This window comes from Mixophyes fleayi, chromosome 1, assembly GCF_038048845.1.
Source record: "Mixophyes fleayi isolate aMixFle1 chromosome 1, aMixFle1.hap1, whole genome shotgun sequence".
NCBI classification, from domain to species: Eukaryota; Metazoa; Chordata; class Amphibia; order Anura; family Limnodynastidae; genus Mixophyes; species Mixophyes fleayi.
In genome coordinates, this window is record NC_134402.1 from 156,166,154 (window position 1) to 156,181,504 (window position 15,351).

Consider the following 15,351-nt stretch of genomic DNA (forward strand, 5'->3'; position numbering starts at 1 on the left):
ACGCACACACCACTTGATGTACATACGCTACCATCGGTGATAAATGCGGGCAGAAGCCAACTTCTTAGATCGCAACATAGTGTCCACTACTCTGGTGGATAAACCTTTTGCCGCCAAAGACTGGCTTCAATAGTCATGCCATTAAAGAAAGCTGATGAAGGTACTGGAACCGAAATGGGCTCTGTAGTAGCAGGTCGTCGCGAAGTGGTAGGCGGCGCTCTTGCTCACTTGCCAGTTGCAGAATGTCTGTGAACCAGACCTGACGTGGCCAATGTGGAGCCACCAGGATCTTGGGCAGAACTTGTCTACTTGCCTGTTGTGACAGAAGCCATCAGGTCGATGTCAGGCAGACCCCACCTCCGGCCCAGCGACTGAAAGACCTCCGGATGGAGGGATCACTCACCAGGCAGCATCTTGTGTCTGGTCAGTTAGTCAGCCTCCCAGTTTTCCACCCCGGAAATGAACACTGCTGATATGGCTGAAACAAACTTTTCCGCCCAAGCCAGAATCTGAGATGTCGCTTGCATGCCTCCCACACTTCTGGTACCTCCATGATGATTTACATATGCCACGGCTGTCGTACTGTCGGATTGGATTGGAATTGTACCTGCAGAACTTGTTGAGCCCCCTGCAGAGCTAGCAACATGACCTTCAATTCCAAGACATTTATCAGAAGCGAGGATTCCCGAAACGACCAGGTCCCCTGCAGATGCAAGAGTAACACCACGGCACCCCAACCTAGAAGGCCTGTGTCCATTGTGACAATGGTCCAAGACCATGTGGCAAAGGAACTGCCCATGGACAGAAGATCCTTCATCAGTCACCAGCGAAGGGACAAATGGGATTCCTGAGACAATGGATCAACTGGGTATTCAAGTGAATTGTGGAGCCCATCCATTTCTTAAACAAGTTCCACTGAAAGGTGCGTGAATTGAATCTCCCGAAGGGAAGTGTCTTGAACGTGGGGACCATCTGGTCCAGAAGCTTCAGGCATACTAGCATGGAAAGCCAAAGAATGGCCAGAACCATTTGCACAGTGTTCTGAAGAAAGCGCACTTTGATGTCCTGAAGAATAATCTTTTGCAACCCGGTATCCAAGATTTGACCGAGGAAGACCATTCGCTGACAAAGAGTCAGTTGAGATTTTGGAAGATTTATTATCCACCCATGCTGTTGCAGAACTTGAATGGTAAAATAGATATTGCCTCAGTAGCTGGTTCAAATCTGCCTTGGTCAGCAGATCGTCCAGGTAAGAAACTATACTGACCCCTTTGGAGTGCAGCCATTATCTCCATGATCTTGGTGAACACCCTTGGAGCCATCGAGAGGCAAAGGGAAAGGGCTTGTGTGATAATGGGAGTCCTCCACCGTGAATCTGAGCAGGGATTGGTGGCCTTCCCAAAAGGGAACGTGTAGATAGGCATCCCGAATATCGATGGATGACAGGAGCGCCAGTGATTCTAATCCGTTGATCACTGATCTGATGGATTCCATGCAGAATTTGTCCACCCGAAGGTATAGATTTAGAGACTTAAGGTTCAGAATTGGACGTAAGGGCTCATTTGGTTTGGGTACTAGGAAGAGATTGGAATAGAACTCCTTGTCTTTCTGTCCCTCCAGGACCTGACATATGACCCCTGCGTACTTGCCCACGATAGTTCCTTCAACTGGGGCGTAGGGCTACCCTGGGACTGTTCTCCATGGCTTCCCACCTCACAGCCTGTACAAACTGTCTCCAGGTCCAGCAGTCCACTGGGAAGTTTTGTGCCACACTTGGAGCAAGTAAAATACTTGACATGAGATTTTCCTTTGTCTGACATTTTTGCTAGCTTTGGGAACACCTCCTCTGGATTTTACCAAGAATTAAAATACAGGCAGAAGCATAATCACAAAGAATAAAGTTCCCAGAATGGGACAGAAATGGAGGAGACTGTTTGCCTCCAGCCAATAGCTCCAAATAGTACCTCACATTTTGCATTTTGCTCTAAAAGTATTAGCTACATGCACTTATATAGATGAATCTATATATGTGTGTGTGTGTGTATATATATATATATATATATATATATATATATATATATATATATATATATATATATATATATATACACACACACACATATAGAGATACAGCCCTAAAATATAGTTTTGGGAGCACTCCTACGGTAAAGTATTGTCAGGATGAGAGCATAAATCTGATATTAAATGCCAGGGCCCAAATAAAATATTGCATTGATTCATAAATGAACCTGATTTACAACTCAGATAAATATTTGACCAAATGTTTTTAAAAAGGAAACAATTAGCCCAGTAGGAGGTAATTAGGTTGAGCAAACCCTTTTGTGAGGAGACCTGCTTAAGATATGCAGATCACAGACATCCATTGTTTTTGATCATGTATTTCACCTCCTAACTGACTTCCTTTCAATAGGTAGTGTAAACAAAACGAACCAGTAAATCTAAATGAGAGAGCCAGATGCCTAGGAGAGAAACTTGGAGACAAAGGCCACATTTGAAAGCCTATACAGGTATATAGAAATATGGGCTTCAAAGGAAAATGTCTTCATAGTGCATATTTTGGGAAATTTGGGTGCCAATCCATACCAAGGAGCAGAAATCACACAAGGGTTGTGAATGACAGGTACTGACGGTATCCGGGAACAGCTATAATTACATATCTTTGGAAAAGGTATGTCACATTGTCATAATTCCATAATGTATGGTATTTAAATGTGCTGGAGATTATGACCGGTTTATTGAAGGGGGAGTTATGTCTCTGGGATATATCTGAGAGAAGCTACCAAAGGTCAAAACTTTAGGAATCGTTTTGAACAAACCCTAGGTGACACTTTCAACCCCCACATTAACATTCACACTGCCCCTGTGAATGCTGTCCTATTTAATTTTGCTTAAAAACCTGTGTTGTGAAAAGACAAGTTGGGGGTGATTCAGTAGGTCTATAACATGTGTGATAGGTAAAGAGAGACTGCGGGCTGGAATCGTGTGACCTCATACAGCAAACACCCCCAGAGTCACGGCAGCTGGGAGCGTGTTCGTGACAAGTATGTTAAGTGGATTTATTTTCTTTTCTTTTTTACACCACCATGTAAACTAGAAGCACATTTATCAATTTCATCTTAGCCCCCCTAGGTGGCAAAGGACCCTCTGATACAATGTGAGGAAGATGAGAAGTCTGTATGTAGCCTGTGGAATTTACAACCTATCTTAGGTCTCTGCTACCCAAGCAGCCCATTTTCCATGCTCCTGGGAGAAACCACTGACCGCCATTTCAGTAAGGGTGGCCTCTCTCTAAGCCATCCCAGATCAGTATCAGTCTGGAGAAAAGGCAAATGGCGTGCTTGTCTGCATTAGCAAGCCGTCTGTCATGTCCTCACTTCACGGTCAGATGCGCTGGCTTTTATTTGTTAAGCTGCAGCGCCTGTTTGTTTATTTGGGGGCCGTCGCCCTTGGAACCCCCTGGATTTTACCAAGAAAATAAAATGCAAGCTGGATGAAACAGTCACACAATATTATGTCAGAATAGAGCATTAAAGGAGGATACTGATTTGTCCCTGGCTAGTAGCCCAAACAGTATTCCCCAACCCTTGTGCCTCGCAATATCTGTAGTAAATATATGCAGCTGGGTGGCATTAAGAAGCAGCCGGGTGGGGGCAGTGTCATACTTTGCAGTAATATTGAAAAATGTTGGAGGTTATTGCCCACACCTGCCAGGACTGGTCAGACTGGTGGTCAGTGTGTCGAACACACACTGCTGGCTGTAGTGCTCACATAGTGTCTGTTCCAAAAGGAGAATCAATGGTTTATTCTATTAAAATAGAACTCTGTTGGGCTCCAAGAGCCGAGTGTGGCAAGAAAAACCAGCCGGGTGGAGCACCCGAGAAATAGATGATGGGGAGAACACTGCGTGTATATGTACATACCCACACATTTTATAAACCCATGTAATCTAGCAGCACATACATCTCTACAATATTATATATATGGCTGTCAAAACAAAATAATCTTTTAGGATGAAAAAGGTACTGAGCCCTACTAAATGGCCAAGGTCTGTGTGCAGCATGGAGAATGTACAGCTTGTCTCAGTAGCTGATAACAAGCAGCTGCCTTTTTCCCACACTTTCCAGGGAAAACATCAAGTCACCACTTTCTGTAGGGCTGTCCTCTCTTCATGCTGCTCCTTGTTTCTCCCATATCTGTTATGGCGTGCTTCTCTTATTATCAATCAGCCTAATGGTACCGCTTGTCTCTCTGGCTCGGGCAGATGCGCTGGCTTCTATATATAAGCCTGAAGCGCCCGTTAACCCATCCATGACAGTGTGCGGTTCAAGTCTCCCTCTCTCATTACCAGGGAACTTGTCCTAAAAACGGTGGCCTGCATCGGGATCATGATGCTCTCTGCTGACTAGCAGCGTTGGTCACCTTCCTGTCACTTCTTATCGTGATCTGTAGTACCAGAGCAGTCAGTGTTCTAGTAATGCAGCAGCCAGGATCCTGTGAGGAACTGTTTTCAACACAGCCCCAGTAAGTAGCAGCGCTGCACCTGCACTTAATCTTAAGTAAAGTAAAATAAATTTCTCGAAGTCTCTAAGGAAATGCTGCAGAGCAGCACACAGTACACCCAACTCCTTGGGCACTCAAATTACACTGAGGATGCAGGGTTGCAGAAGGGAGCAGTCTGTCTGTAGGTTAAACAAATAATTAACTGTTTAAGTGCCAACAACTAGCTCTCCCCACACAACCCATGGTAGCAGAGCCCCCCAGATAGGATGAAAGAGAAATTAAAATATGCATATATTTATTTTTTAGGTCCCCCCATTTTTTCAGCACTAAAAGATCCAATGCAAACGGGATGTAACCGTAAATGTAATGGTTGCTAGTTAGATACAGATCGGCATGGATCTATTAGTAATGCCTTGATGGAACCTGTATAGAAATACCTACTGGCTTCACACAGTGATTTAATATCACTGCTTTTATAGATGGGAACAGACTTCAAATATTGTACAAAAATTGGGGTGCAGGGAGTCAAGAGTAAAGTCACCAACAGCAGGATCCTGCAACAAGGTACACAAGAGTGTAGCTGCCATCTTTGACTTTGTTTTATAAATGGCACATTGTGCCAATACAAATTGTGGCATTTAAAAAAAAGCTTTAATGGATCATGTGGAAACTGATTTTGAAGTATAATATTACCTGAGTTTTACCACATTTACTACTAGCTATTACCTTACTCTATGGTCACATGGTGCAGAAAACTGTTAGGCCTTACCTGCATATACCACACCCATCGCAGTGATACTGCTTCTTGTCCTTGTCATACAGATGGCAAATATTGCAGAAATAGTCTCCAAAACTGTTGTTACAATGCTCACATGTCTGCTGAGCCTATAAACAAATACGGATTATGAAAATGCATCGAAATTTACAATATACGTATAATTTCATTAACAAGGTTGTCATGGAAACTATGCATTTGCAAGGAGGAGTACATACTGTCTAGAGGTTGCAAATCACTCCGTTATGAGGTGACTTTTTTTTTTCTTTAGAGAGCAGGTGTTGTGGGCCTAGTGTCCACTTGTACATTTAAACTGTTTTTAACAAATAATAAACATTTAGCCTTGTTAGTAGTATGCCTTCACTAAAATTAGCAGGAGCGAAACATTGATAAGAGATTAAAGGAGCTCTTAATTAAACATTCCTTTATCTTATTCTTAAGTGTGCAGTGCATGATGTTAAAAAGGAGACACTTAACCTTAAGGCTACTACTACTGGCTTCAGAGCATATATGCAACATTAGTCTAAAACCACAACAAGAGAGACTGTTGATATGTCTTCATATGGAAAGTGAGTAGTGTCATAATAGAGATTCAAATTTGTGTTAGCTCACAATGCATGCTTCTATATAGCAATCCCAAAGTCTCACCACTATGGCAGTCTGCATCACAAAAAGGAAGCAACGAAAAAGCTGCTGAAGGAGGCAGTTGGAGAAGTTAAATGTCTCCTTTGTAACATCAGTGCACCACATACACAGTCGATTGGAACAAATGTTTTGTATTTTTGATTTTTTGGGTGTATGTGTGGTTTTTTTTTTGTCACATGCTCCTTTAAGCTAAATGGCAATGTGTTGCAATAGATACATAAATAGTACACTTCTATTATTAAAAAAAATAAAACAGAACGGTCATTTGATTTAAGTGCAAAATTTACAGAATTCCAAAACATGGAGCTTAACATTGGATATGTCATTTGTTTCTTACAGATTTAGTAGAGGGTATGTTAACACACATGCTGACTTTATGAAAAGTAACTTAATAGCTGCATGAAAAGAATTAACTTTTCATATGCTTAATATTATTTCTTAGGGGTTTATTTACAATGCAGCTGTTCCGTAGAACCATTGATTCCTGATGCTTTGAAGGCATTTCTTAAAATGGCACTTTTACTAAAGACAAAGCTCATTGGATTTTGTCTTTAGTAAATTTTTGATTTTAGGCCTAGTGCTATATCCTGAGACAGTCCAGGGGGCCACGACCTGCGAGTTCTAGGCAGTGAAGTCCAACCAGCCGTGCAGCGGTTCTCAGTGAACACCGGGGAACTCGTTAGCCTCTGTGCCCCTAGTCTGCCAGTGCCAATTAGAGTAAGCACAGGTCTCTCCTCCTGCAAAGTGTAATAGTTAAATGGATATTCCACCCAAGTCCCCAATAGCTCTAGTGGTTCTATGTCGCTCTGCTCTCTATACTTCTTGCGAATAGAAGGTTTATGTGAGAAGGACATCGACAATCATTCCGGACATCGGCAAATTCCGTAGAGCTTTACAATTGGGAACAAACATTTATAAGACAATACTGGGTAATACCTACAGACAGAGAGGTAAGAGGACCCTGCTCGCAAGCTTGGGAACAAAGCAAGAGTGAAACCATTAGAAATCCTGATAGTACCAGAGAATGTTACATTCAAGGTAAATAAGATAAATATAATTTTGTTTTTAGTGTATGCAAATCAGTTAAATTTATACAATTAAGTTTGCTACTATAACATGGCTCTGGAGAGGGTGTGAGCAGTAGGACCAATTAGAAGCTGCAACCTCAGTGAATGGGGCTCCTAATTGGTGCACCGACTCACATCTCCTCCCCTCCCGCAATGTCACCTTTTTTTGTCCGAGACCAACCATGGATGCCTAGAAAAAATGGCTGTACCATGCAGTCCATGGGGTATAATGCCTTAGGTAGGGTGAATTCTCATCCAACTTGGGTGTGCAGCTCTATTTGATTATCATCTCTTCTATTTCCAGGTTACAGGACTTTTTTTTGGACCGCACCCACTTTGTGGAATTTCCTCTCTCACACAATAAGACTTTCCTCTTGTTTTCAAACCTTCAAGTGTTCTCTGACACCTCACCTCTTCAGGCAAGCTTATATTCCCCAACCACCCTCTCAATCTCCCTACGTTACCGCATTACCACCCTTTACACAATTCACAGAAGACTATAACCCTCTAAGGCCCTGACCAACATTGCTGTGTGACTGGATCATATAGTCCACTAAGCACTTTTTAAATCTGCATTCTGGCTAGACCAATATGCAATATGTAGAACTTAACATCATACTCCCATTATTCTATAGATTGCAAGCTTGAGAGCAGGGCCCTCTTACATCTCTGTCTGTCTGTATTACCCAGCATTGCTTTATTACCGTGTTTGTTCCCAATTGTAAAGCGCTACAGAATTTGCTGGCGCTAGATAAATAAATGCTGATGTTGATGATGATGGTCTGAGTACTTTACTTTATTCATTATTCTGCTCATTCTCATCATATTTTAAAGTGGGAAAGTATCAGATCATCATAACAGTGACCTGTTCACTTTTGTAAATATATTAGTGATGGCAGGGATGTATACGACATGCAATGTCACAATGTGGGGATGTAGTAGAAATCAAGCCATAGACCAGTGGTTCCGAAAACTGTGTGCCGTGGCTCCATGGGGTGCCTCAGTGATCTCACAGGAGTGCCACGGACAGGGCTGGTGGTAAGCAAGGTGGGGGACTACTTGGTAATTATTTTGGCTTAGGGGTGCCTTGAAAAAATTATGGAGACCCTAAGGTGCCTCAAACGAGAAAGTTTGGGATCCACTGCCATAGACTAAGAGTTAGATATTAAAAGGAACAGGGTTCTCTAATATTAGTGTAGTGACATACAGTTCCATCAAACACACCTCTATATGAAAAAAAGTTCATGCATCCAACATGTTGCAGCTTTATGTAAGGCATGTCTTTGTGTTAATTAAAATAAAATAGGATTGCTAGATTGCAGTTGCAATCAAGCATTGCAACTGCTACTTTTTTATCAGTACTGTCTACATGTATCTATCAGAATTTGCTGATCCTGGTCCACTGGGAAAACCACAAGGACAGTGCCAGCTACAATGAGGTTTCGGCACAGGCATGTAAATATCATCTTTTTAAACGCTCGATTCTCATTTTCAGAGACAATAAACACGTATTAATTATAAAAGTTTCTACTTCTGTAAATGTCACTCATGTATTACATGAAGAATCTGTCAAGTGTCAGGAATACGCACATTCACAATGGCATAATAGTAAGAAGTATTATATTTCTCAGTACCCAGAAACAACATCCAGCTCTGTAGCTGACAGGTGGACTGTAATAGTGCAGAGCAGGACTATTACCGGCATGTGTCACACTGTTTACTAAGAGACTTGACAGCAAATTTCCCAGTCTCTCCACACTCACTTTCCAGGTTGATCACAATAGGAACATGTAAACTTTGTGGAAATTAAACTTTTTTTTTTATTATTTCTTTAAATATGCCGTTTTAAGTCGTGGAGTTTATATTGTTGACGGACTATTTAAGGAACTTGCAAATAAACACCAAACAACAGTAAAAATAAAGTACCTTTTGAATGCACTTGCACTTCATACACTGGACTTGTGTGACCTTGAAACGATCCATCTTATGCGTCTCTTTGTTGTCATGGCAAAGGCGGCAGATGTAAAATTTACCACAGCAAGGAGCCTGAAGGACACAGGAGGTTTTGTAAAACAGTTTTACTTGTAATGAGATATCATGAGTAAATGAGTTAGGAATCTAGAGTACAGGAAAGCAATATCAGGTCATATACCAACCCCAGCTATACTGGGTTGACATTTAAGTATGTTTTATTTATGCTTTCATTTTGTTTTACAGGTATACACAATACATTAAAGCAAATTCAGATATATCAGCACAATAATGTCTCATATAATGCTAGTTAAAGCATAGGTAAAACCTTCTACTTTACCATTGCTTCCAAGAGTGTTTGAAGAGATTTCATTAACGTGCTTCAAAAAACCTCACTACGCATAAGAGGTGATTCAATTAGGAGTGATAATTCCATATTTTCCACTGCATGTTTTTTTGCTGCACAAATTACAGTCAACTACAATACTGATTGTGTGATAAAATATGCTTAAATCCATTCATTTTTACTCACACTTCTGGGAAATAAAGCGCAAGGCAACAATGGACACCTCACTCCTAATTGAATCACCCCCATATTGTGCTACATACTTAATGACCATTCAGCTTATGTAAAAGGGTGCCCATATGATTGCTACATTAAGGACAGGTTGAAGAATCTCATAGATGTACTCATGTTTTTGTGGGGTATAATATGACCTATGCAATATGTATACGACTGTAAACAAACAATGTTTGCAGTTAGTTGATAGCATGTATTAGCCATAAACTCACTTCGTGGAAACAATATCTTGCCTACTATCTCCCTAACACTTAGCCCTAAGGGAGATGTCACTGGCTTCAAACATATGCTAACATAGCAGGATGTAGCCTTGACATTAAGGGGGGTATTCAATTGTTAGCGAGATCCCCGGAAAACGAGCGCTCTAAAAATATTAGCGTTAATACGGTAATTACTCGCTGAATTTCATCTCGCAGCTCCCTGAGCTGCGAGATGAAATTCAGCGAGTAAACTACCGTATTAACGGTATTTACGCGCATATTACTATATTAACGCTAATATATTTTGAGCGCTCGTTTTTCCGGGGATCTCGCTAACAATTGAATACACCCCTAAGATCCTTTTATGTGAATTCTCTCTACCATGATTGAAAAAATCTACAAAATTTTGTTGGGTGGGTGAAGATTAAACAAAGTTAAGAACTCTTGTAAAGCACTTTAGAATAAAATAAATAAAACATCTGCCCCATATTTCAGTAACTTCCAGTTTTAAATATAATAAGATTTTAAATAAAGAATTTGATAATGGCAGATATTCAAATAATTTTAGAGTACTTTAAAAATCGCAATGCAGGTAGTGGATATCTGAGATACCTAAACAAATTCCTCCAGATATACAACAAGCGCACTTGAATCCATATAAGAACTGCAAATATATAAATATATATATATATACATAAACATATATATATTGTTAACATGCAGGGAAATTTTGGCCTACATTTGCATGTCTAAAGAAAATCCTGGACAGCTTTATTTCTACCGCTATTTACAGTTGAGCTAGGACCCACCTATTTCTCGACGTTAAATTTGTCCACAAATTTTACATTTGCTCACTGCAGCACAAGATGGTTGATACAAAGGTGCATAATTACACCTTGTAGCAAGATTTATTCCTAATGCTAAATGAGGCCCAAAAGTGTAATACCCAGGAGATGGCATCTATATAATAGGTTCAAAGCCAATCAGATATTTGCTAACTGCTCACTGTACTTCTACCACTGCAATGCGAGCAAGCATGGTGTGGTAACTAACTAGACAGGAGAATTGTGTGCAATATGTAATATATATTCTGGCATGATGACCTACTTTCAGCTGAAATTCCCACTATCCTGTGTATATAGCCCACCTAACTTGGCTCCGCCAATCGGAGCCCCATAAATCGTCTTGTGGTTCTTATGATCCAGAAGATAACAGTGCATGCCACAATTGTTTCACTCTAGCTTAATAGCAGACTGAAAAAACAAAGGAAATAACACAGAGAAATTAGTTGTTAACTTTCATGTTAAATATATAATTTATGTATGTATCCCAGTGTTTTGATATGAATTTTACTAGGAATTTTGCGCTTTTAGAACTTGAAACTGGAAACACTGCACACAGGAATGAGGCCTATTATAGCTGATTGCAAATAAGAACTTTCACTTTTATTACTCTGAATATATTTTATCTCCTGGCACTATTAATTACACTATAAACAAACTCAAAGGGGGGTAATTCAATTGTTCCTCCGGCCGGCGGAAAAACGAGCGCGTTAAAACTATTACCGTTTATACGGTAATATTGCGCGTAAAAACCGTTAATACGGTAGTTTACTCGCTGAATTTCATCTCGCAGCTGAGCTGCGAGATGAAATTCAGCGAGTAAACTACCGTATTAACGGTAATAGTTTTAGAGCGCTCGTTTTTCCGGCGGCCGGAGGAACAATTGAATACCCCCCAAATACCTTGAAATTCTACTGCAGTCCTGTTACAAAATAATATTAACTACCTCCCCACTTCACTCCAGACAGCTTAAACTCATTGTACATCTTTAGGACACTGTCCTGATTGGATATCATACAGTTCAAAAAGTCGATATTGCAGACATTTGAGTTATGACATCACAGGCCCTGCCCTTGTGTATGAATCAACTATATAATGTGAAATACACAAGGTGTATTTTTGTAAAGCAAGTCTGCCAAGTCATTCTCTGCCTGATTAGATAGAGAAACTATATATAACATGTAAGATTTAACATACCTCATAACATGTCAACCTGCAGCAAAGGAGTGTAAGAGAACATGACGGAGATATTGAGTTAACTATAAATACTCCAGTTATTTCATGAATATTTTACTTTCAAATAATGGCTTTACTTACTCTGAAAATCTCTCCAATTAGCCACAAAGTAATATTTCCTTTTAACCAAATAGATAACCAAATGGCTATAGATCATGGACATTATCCACTTTTCAAGTACAATAGTTATTAACCACTCCGCCGAACAATAGATTAAGGGGCTGATGTAGAGTTCTTGCAAAATATGCATAAATTACTTTTAAAAAATGTTTTTTTTAAAACAAGCACTCACAAATATAAATATATATTTCTGATCATATACAGAGACATGTACGTCTCAAGATGCGTCAGGCTTAGCAGCATATGCTTCTATGTTTACGCCAAGTCGTCATCCTCTTTGTGTACTTGCATCTGCCTTGTAGTAGGCGCTTAAAAAAAAAAAATAGATATTCCTGCTAACAGACATACATGAGGGTTTCTGCAGGTCTGCATGAGTCAAATGTGTGAATACACCCTTACTGTATTTGGCTTGTGTTTGCACACCCCTTCACTCTCCCGTTCCACCTCTCCAGTAGTATGGCGACACAAGTAGCAGTTACGTGCAAGTCTGCAATGGCGTATATACGTGTTCTCTCTACATAGACATGCACAGTGACGCAATTTATTTATGTTACATAAATTGTCATTAGAATGGCACTGACAAAATTACAAACTTTAACAATTATACTTTAGGCAATCGTATTCAGAAACCTGGCAGACCAACGTTACAGAGTGTCTTCTTTGAACCAAGGCATTTATTAAACATAGGTCATTGCACCATAAAGGTCATCACTTTTCACAGCTTAATAATTTGACTAGCGCTGCTGTCCCCATAGATGTGAACAGGGACAACGGTTAGCTCCGTTAATGGTGTTACGGCTGGAGAATTCTCCGATTTCTCCGGTCTTCCCCCTTTTTTAAATAGCAAATCGCGGTGATAGAGCCTTTTGCCAATGTATACACCGTCATTTTGGCTCTTCACCACTTGTTAAATAGACCACAGTGTATCTACAATGTAACAGCCAACATGGTTGCCTTAAAGTCTGCATGTATCTGATCTATTAATGGTCTTAAATGGTGGAGGGATATCTGCAAATGCTATGTTATACATTAAATAAACTGACTACTGTGAACGAGAGAGAGAACTATAAATTATTATTTATATATATATATATATATATATATATATATATATATATATATATATATATATATAAAAATAAAATATAGAATCATGCAACCCTAATCTGTAACTTTCTAAGTTAAATACAATGTCCACTCTGTGATTGATCAGAACTTTACTTCTAATATCCAAGTGAAACACACATTCATATACTGTTCAGTGTTACACTGTAAACCAGTTGCTAAGGCTACATATTTGCTAGAAGCGTGTAGTACAGAGGACACAGCCACACCGAGCACCATACAGACAGACACGTCTCCACCAGGACCACAGCCACGCACTCCTTTCTAGGGTGTATACTGTATTATGGGGTGTGCCGTACCGTGACCGTCCCCATATCCCAGTACCGACCCCTGTGCCCCTCACCCTCAGCTCACAGCCTCGAGTATAGTGCTCGCAGCCGACTGGCACCTCCATGTCCCCGGAGACAGAGCCTGCAGCCATGTGTGACCTGAGGAAGCGGAAGCACCGGGGTGGAGACTGCGCCATGAGAGAGCTTGTAACTTAATCCTCGGCGGGCGGCGTCCTGACTCCTGCGGTGTATACATTAGCTTACATATTACATCACTTCATGTATTCATGTAAGGGTACCATGATTTTACACCACTTCATGTATATATTGATGTAAAGTTACCATGCGTTTACATCACTTCATGTACTGATGTAAGGTTACCATGCTTTCACGTCAGACTTTTCTATGCTGATGTGTTTTCGTAAATTGGTAAACATGGCAACTAGTAGTATCTCCAACACGTCTATGTTCGAATTACCGTGAAGCTAAATCCTTAGACGTAAATTAGAAACATTCTTATATTTAGTTTGTTTAAAAAAAATTGTGTTACGTTTTCAATAAAATGTTATGAAACTTATATTTTATAGTAAAAAGGAAAAAAAACTTACGTACTAATTTCATTTGTTGTCCCTATATAGGATTTTCTGAGCGGTTTCCACCCAGTTTAGGGTCCTTACCTACTTGTGTTTGTGCAAAAAAAGTATGTAAAGCTATGTGTCTGTGGGGCCTATTTATGAAACTAAAAGGTGTGTTCCATCTCCGAAAACGGATTAACCTCAAAATTCTTATTTACTATCACTGCATTGCAGACAATATCATAGATATCTGCTGCTTTGCTTATCTCTTTGTTTTACTGAGCAGTCCCCATAACAGTGTATGAGCACTGCTCAGTATCGCATTATAATTTTTTTTAGCATGTTAATTCAGCTGGCGCACATTATAATACTTGAAATATGCTGAGCAGAGCTGAACAGCGCATGTGTGGAGGGATCTCATAATCCTTCTGTCACTCACCACTCTCTCTCTCTGCAACTGTATAGTGCAGAGATGTTTGTGCGCATGTCCGAGGTTTTCAGTCAGCGAATGCGCACTGGAGAGAGAAGAGGACCCCTGTGGATCGCATACTGCTTCAGGAATGAAGCAGCAGTGGTAAGTATGTTTTCCACTTCACAGGAACAGCAATTTTTCGGAACTGCTGTTCCTGTGTTGCTTTTTTCATAAATATGAGAAATAATTTAATCCTTATCAATGCGATAAGGATTAAAAACTATTTTTCATTTTATGCGGTGGTTGATAATTATGCCCTTTGAGTCCAATACGTTTTTATATTCGCTTGATAGATTCTTATGCATTTGTGAATGCATCCAGATTGCAAGCAGTACAGGCAGCTTTTCTAATTCATTTTAACCATGTGCGCTACATGTAAAAACCCTACTGAATTGAACGGGAAAGTTCTGTACTTAGACAATTTTTTTCAATATCTGTTTATCAGGTCCCCCTCTGATCCCTAAACCAGTGCTAGACAGCTTCCTCTGATTACCACTATTGAAAGAATAACCACCAGCATGGGGTCTTTCCATTATAGTGGAAACCAGTCCCACCCCACCTTGTGGTTTTCTTAAGTGTTAGAAAATACAGTTAAACAACACAACTGCTAACCATCTATCTTTATCTGTTATCCCCAGGTAGGAACTTCGGATCCCTCATCACATCTTACTGCTCTCCCCTCCGACCACTATTGCAAAGTTGGTCACTTTGCGATAGTGACCATAGAAATAGTCACAATATTTCAATCCTTATCTTTGCGATAAGGATTTAAATTAATTGTGTTTAAAATGCAGTTGATTATAATATGCCCCCTAATGTGAACCTCATTTCATTAATTTGTACTTCTTATCTGTGCAACTGTATTTTTTTTAAAATTCAAATATGTAACAGAAATGTGCTATCTATTGCTATAACCTCTGCTGAGTTACTGATCAATAAAGCATTTTTTTTAT

At 40.0% G+C, this 15,351-nt stretch overlaps 1 protein-coding gene and 1 long non-coding RNA gene across 7 annotated transcripts in view; one reads left to right on the forward strand and one right to left on the reverse strand.

Moving 5' to 3' along the window:
• RCHY1 (ring finger and CHY zinc finger domain containing 1) overlaps nt 1-13,525 on the reverse strand; it is a 31,767-nt gene extending 18,242 nt beyond the window's left edge. Inside the window, exons 1-4 of one of the 6 annotated variants that reach the window (XM_075202166.1) lie at nt 13,426-13,489; nt 12,166-12,265; nt 8,935-9,054; nt 5,291-5,406 (exon numbers count right to left, since the gene is read on the reverse strand). In XM_075202166.1, coding sequence (XP_075058267.1) covers nt 5,291-5,406; nt 8,935-8,991 — 173 coding nt within the window. In that variant the 5' untranslated portion in view covers nt 8,992-9,054; nt 12,166-12,265; nt 13,426-13,489. Of the gene's footprint in view, nt 1-5,290; nt 5,407-8,934; nt 9,055-10,906; nt 10,989-12,129; nt 12,266-13,381 lie in introns of those variants that run through there. The other 5 variants (XM_075202158.1, XM_075202139.1, XM_075202175.1 and 2 more) reach the window with 5 other exon arrangements.
• Nucleotides 13,526-13,594: 69 nt separating this feature from the next.
• LOC142106430 (uncharacterized) lies at nt 13,595-15,351 on the forward strand. The gene is made up of 3 exons (XR_012679738.1): nt 13,595-13,640; nt 14,392-14,500; nt 15,037-15,351. It is a non-coding gene; the product is annotated as an uncharacterized LOC142106430 (long non-coding RNA).